Source organism: Oncorhynchus kisutch, linkage group LG23 (genome assembly GCF_002021735.2).
Source record: "Oncorhynchus kisutch isolate 150728-3 linkage group LG23, Okis_V2, whole genome shotgun sequence".
Taxonomy (NCBI): Eukaryota; Metazoa; Chordata; class Actinopteri; order Salmoniformes; family Salmonidae; genus Oncorhynchus; species Oncorhynchus kisutch.
Window position 1 is genome coordinate 39,952,162 of NC_034196.2, and position 6,000 is coordinate 39,958,161.

Sequence of the window (6,000 nt, forward strand, 5' to 3'; positions counted from 1 at the left end):
CCCCTGTAGAAATAGAAGAACTGGGTGTATTATTAGTAGGATAAATAGTCATTATTTCATGGGTTGATCCTCTCTGTTGTGTCCAGGTGGCAGTGTGTCCCATCTCCTGAACAAGTATGGGGCCTTCAAGGAGGCTGTGATCATCAACTACACGGAGCAGCTGCTCCGAGGCCTGGCCTACCTCCACGAGAATCAGATCATCCACAGAGACATCAAAGGTGAGGGCAAACACATACACGCCCTCTAGCGCACAGGAAGTCCCTGCTGCTATTGAGCTGCCTGTCACAGGGTTCAAGGTGGGCTCTCAGGGAAACACTCATTCCATGTGTTTCACCTTTTAGGGGTGGAACTTTGGAGACTGTGAGTGGTAACGAACTGCTGCTGCACTAATTGTAAGTCGCTCTGCAGAAGAGCGTCTGCTAAATGACAAATGTAGTGTAACAATAAGAAACTATAATAAGGGCTTGTGATTTGTACTGGACAGGTCAGGAATAATTAACTAGAGACTAACTACTGGGTTTGTACTGGACAGGTCAGGAATAACTAACTAGAGACTAACTACTGGGTTTGTACTGGACAGGTCAGGAATAATTAACTAGAGACTAACTACTGGGTTTGGACTGGACAGGTCAGGAATAACTAACTAGAGACTAACTACTGGGTTTGTAATGGACAGGTCAGGATTAACTAACTAGAGACTAACTACTGGGTTTGTACTGGACAGGTCAGGATTAACTAACTAGAGACTGACTACTGGGTGACTAGTCAGAACACACCTCACCCTACCTCACCTGTTATGGCATACAATAACTCACCTTCTCTCCCCCTGTCTCCTCCAGGTGCCAACCTGCTGATTGACAGCACAGGTCAGAGGCTGAGGATAGCTGACTTCGGTGCTGCAGCCAGACTGGCCTCCAAGGGCACTGGAGCAGGGGAGTTCCAGGGCCAACTCTTGGGAACCATTGCCTTCATGGCCCCAGAGGTACGCATGGATGAAAGGGAGAGAGAGTAAATCTGTGTTTAGAATTAGCGTTCTGTTCCCGGCCTTTATAGTGCAATCCTTTTGACTGGAGCCATTTCAGACACAGGCTCACACACACACACACACACACACACACACACACACACACTGCGTACAAGTGATGGCTCACATAAACTAGTAAATTCCGCCACTTAAACCAATGTCCTAAGATCAAAACCCCCCCAGTCCTCTGTATCCTCTTTGTGGAGAGGGTCTGAAAGAGGTAGAAGCCGAAGCATTAGCCTTCTGTGGGGGCTGTTCGTTTTGAAGAGAGCCCTGATCATGCTGGTATTAAACTGGGCTGTCATGCTGTGGGAGGCCTGGGTAGTTGAATTCCCTCCTAATTAAACAAGGTTTTTGGAACCACTACAATAACAAGACATTAAGGGGTCGGCCTCCATTGTGGGGGTCTTCTCTTTCAAAGGGGATTAAAATGCTCTTACATTTGGGAGTTACTGAGAAATCTAAATCCACTTTAATTCAGTTCCGTAGCGAACACGTGACTCTGAATGACCAGCATAATGGTGGTTGGGTTTCACTGCCGGAAAAAAAGCTTTGTCGGAAGCAAACAACATTTTAAATGGCCTTCCCCCAAATGTACGAAAGCAAGATTTGGCCTGGGAATAAATTGAAGCCATAGTCATGTGACAAATTTAGAAACGGGGCAACTAAATAAGACACAAAACATAATGGCAGTCTATGGGAGGATCCGTAATACATTGAACTCCTTTTGGTTTGACGTTGTGTCCATCCACCAAAAAGTGGTCTGCTGTGTAACTATGCCATTCCTCAACAACACCCAGGCAAGTGCTATAAAATAATGACTTGCTATTTCAGTCCTTTCTGCTGCTATTTGCAAATGCTAGACTATGAATGCAGTAGAGTTAAGTGTATGTGTAGTGGGAGCGTGCAGTAAAGGCTTAAATTCAATAAACGTCACGCAGTTGTCCATATGTTGATACCTTTTTGTGTACGGTTGACTCTGTAGGTGCTGCGTGGACAGCAGTACGGCCGGAGCTGTGACGTGTGGAGTGTGGGCTGTGCCATCATCGAGATGTCGTGTGCCAAGCCCCCCTGGAACGCAGAGAAACACTCCAACCACCTCGCTCTCATATTCAAGGTGCCACCAATACAAGCACAGCCACAGAGTTAGATTATTAAGGAAACCACGTCTATTCAGTTAGATAAATGCATTTTACAAAAAATAAAAAAATGTGATCTATGTGTCTTCACGACCAGAAATATCCTAAACCTAGAAATGTTATTAGTACTCTTTACCATTACCGTTGACTATGTTTTACATCACTAGATAGAATTGGCACAACACTACTGTAGGATTGATGTACACGTATAGCTGTAAAATACACATACCTGAAAAAGCACCCTATTGGCCTGTTTCATCCAAAGGTTGATTGGGTTTCAACAGTAGCATGACCTCACCCTCCCTCCCCCAGATTGCGAGTGCTACCACGGCGCCCTCCATCCCTCCCCAACTGACCCCTGGCCTGAGGGACGTCACCCTGCGCTGCCTTGAGCTGCAGCCTGCCGACCGGCCCCCATCCAGGGAACTCCTCAAGCACCCCGTCTTCCGCCTCAACTGGTAGTCCCCAACATCCTCCCACAGTCCCCAACATCCTCCCACAGTCCCCTAGCCTCCCTATCCCATAGTGTCTACTACTGAAGGCCCAGCCAGCCTGCCTGCTTTTCTCTCCTCCCACCGCTGACAATCAGACCAGCCTCCATAACACAAGACCAGCCTACCTAACCCCAGACTGCCCTCCATCCACCACCGACCAGCCTCCCTAACCCTAGACCGCCCTCCATCCACCCCAGACCAGCCTCCCTAACCCTAGTCCGCCCTCCATCCACCCCAGACCAGCCTCCCTAACCCTAGACCGCCCTCCATCCACCACCGACCAGCCTCCCTAACCCTAGACCGCCCTCCATCCACACCAAGCTGCCCCCAGTCATGAGTGGAGGGCCTGGGATGGATGGGATACCTGGGTAATACCCTCCCGTTCCACTACTATGGCCTCAAACTGCTGTACCTTTAGCACAAAATGCAAAAAGCGAGTCGCAAAAGTTCTACTACGAAAACGGTGCTTTCTTAGTTAGTGCCATGTTGGTATACTGTAGTCTGTATTGCTCTGTTTTATCAAGCCTCTGTTCTGGTAAAGAAATGGTTCCATTAGCACTTTGGTAGCCATTTTGCAATGGTTTCGAGAAGTTCCTCTTCCCATTTTAACCCCCCGTGAGTCAACAAATAAGTCCTTAGAACCGCAATCTGGAGACGACGGAGTAAAATGGTTTTTATCACTGTTATGTTGTAACGTCGGGTCATAAGTTTCCGACTCTGTTTTGTTTTTAGAGTATCCTATGTGTAGAAGAAAGGCATAATGAAGCTGTTTCAATCGATTTGAATTTGTGCATAACTGCATTTCTATAAAGATGCTTTTAAGATGTGCATTTTACTGTTGGGCCATAAAGCTTAGTCGAATAATCATGAAGATTACTTAAGTATTTCAGGGAGCGGTGATTTATCTAACAGAAACATTGCTAGTTTGGCTAGCATAACGCTGAATGTGAACGCTTATGATGCCCGCATTGTCTCAAATGTTATTTTGTTCGTTGATTCTTTTATTTTTTTGAGATAAAGATCCCATGTATGAAGTTATGATTTTTTATATATATATATATATATACAATAACACCCCAAAAAGATATGAATATCTTTTTTTGGTGTTATTGTATATTCAAAGCTATCCTTAAGAGATTGAGACATTTATTGTGTATGGGCGTAAGTTTTCCAAACAACACTTTGATGTCGTACCACACTGTTAAAATGAAAACACCCTGTTGGTCTCTTAACTCTCGCTGTTACAATTGAGCCATGTGCATCGCACATATTTTAGCCTTTTTTAATAATTTTAGGAGCCCTAAATGCTGTGTCCATACATTCAAAACCGCTATATTCAATATTGATCTACCATTCTTCTGGTGCTGTTCCTTTGTAGAATGTCACGCTACAATTCAACAATTACATTTTTTATTCTTTTTTTATCTTGGCTCTATTTTTAAAACAAATTGTTATAAAATCCATGTACATCTGAGGTTTTCTATGACTCTTCTATTTTCCATTGTGGATACTCTATATAATGAATATAAATGCTGTACAATTTTTTAAATTTTTGGTGGAGGGATATTTCTGATTTAAGGCTGACTTTTCTGCTTAAATGTTTTACCATCTCTTTTTGATTAGAATTCTCAAACATGTTCCTAAATGGTGTTAATTTATGAACTATAACTCTCCAAGCGGTGGTGTTCTGGTTGTAATCCATTAAAGTAAAAGGATGATAATTAAGATGTGGAATGTTTCCAAAGTCAACCTTTTTTTTAAATGGGGAATATGCATTTAATTATTTTTATTTGGAATCCCTTAATGGCAAGGGTTTGAGACGATTAAAAAAATATATATAATTAAGCAGAAAATGTAATCTATTTAAAACAAATCCTATTCTTTACATGGAGTACAAGCTGATCAAGCTTGAAGAGTTAAATGTAAATACATGTGAAGTTTGGTAGCTAAAATGATTGTACTTGACTGTATTTTTATACCACACTCTTTTCCATGTTATTTTTTTGTTCCTGCTTCGGGTTATTTTTCTTATGCCTTTTTAAAAGCTTTAAAGTTATGCACTCTGGTCTTTTTTATATACTGGAAGAAAAATCGGTTTCTGTCATTCATAAAAGCTAATCAGTATTACTTCAATTTGTCATGTCTATAATTCTTACCAATCTCTTAATGCCTTCTGAATCCTCTTGTCCACCTGTGTCTCAGCCAGCTTGCTGGTCTTTATCTATTTTGTCTTATTTTATGCTGATGTGATGTAATCCTATGTGCTTTTTTTTTTGGATCTAAGCTGGACTGAAATTTGTGTGAAATTGTTTCCTGTTTCCTGTGTCACTTGGTGGTACTTTTTTTTTATTTGTAAAGAACATCTTGCTGTTTTATTCCAGTCTCTACTACCTCAGGTGTCCTATAGAGTCTCTTCTACCAAAGTTCACTTTCTCTCTCTATATATATATTTATATATATATATATATATATATATATATATATATATATATAAATATAATCTTTTTTTTGACTTAGTTTTTTTTTTTTTCAAAGATTTTCAGGGCTTAAGGGCTAACTTATATTAGCACCTTTACTGTGCAAATAAACTCATGAAATCTCTGGATTAATAAAAAAAAATGGCTTAAGCTGTATCCTGTAAGTTAAAATGTATCAAGATATTTTAATTATTACAATTTTTACCCCATTCTAAGCATTTTATTGCATAAATTGGAACTTATTTTGGTGTCTGTCTTTATGGTAAATAAACAAAAAATTGGGAAAAAGGTTTCTTGTTCCTCCTGTCAATTCTTTGTCAAAGCCTCAGAACCACAACTACTGTGTTCAATTTATCAATGGGCATACAGACGAGTATCATTGACTTTACTACGAGTTAGAACAACCTCTACTTCAGAATGCCGGTGCTGTTCAGTCCAACTTATGTCTTCCCTTTTAAAATATAGGTTAACTAAACCCTGGTCATCTGAGATGGATCCTTAACAGGTAGCCTAGTGGTTAGAGCGTTGGACTAGTAACTGAAAGGTTGCAGGATCGAATCGACAAGGTGAAAAAAATCTGTTGTTCTGCCCCTGAACAAGGCAGTTAACCCACTGTTCCTAGGCCGTCATTGAAAATGATTTGTTCTTAACTGACTTGCCTGGTTAAATAACTAGTCAGTACAGGACAAAGATGTGCATAACTCTTAGGTGAAGGCCTATCAAAACCATGAACACTTTCCTTGAGTACAGCGTCCGAAGCATCACGTGGTAGGACTTGTTCTGGAGGATAGAGCTAGCACAATTACCGCGGAACCGCCGGTTACGGATGAAGACCGTCATGAAAAGAAAATAACCAAACGTTGAAC

General features: G+C 41.3%; 1 protein-coding gene across 3 annotated transcripts in view; it reads left to right on the top strand.

The window, feature by feature from the left end:
• Positions 1-5,426, top strand: part of map3k1 (mitogen-activated protein kinase kinase kinase 1, E3 ubiquitin protein ligase) — a 49,664-nt gene extending 44,238 nt beyond the window's left edge. For 2 of the 3 annotated variants that reach the window (XM_020458319.2, XM_020458320.2), the window contains exons 17-20: positions 87-218; positions 840-982; positions 2,010-2,141; positions 2,476-4,897. In XM_020458319.2, the coding sequence (XP_020313908.1) occupies positions 87-218; positions 840-982; positions 2,010-2,141; positions 2,476-2,625 (557 nt within the window). In that variant the 3' untranslated portion in view covers positions 2,626-4,897. Of the gene's footprint in view, positions 1-86; positions 219-839; positions 983-2,009; positions 2,142-2,475 lie in introns of all 3 variants that reach the window. The other variant, XM_020458318.2, reaches the window with a different exon arrangement.
• The last annotated feature ends 574 nt before the right edge of the window (positions 5,427-6,000 follow it).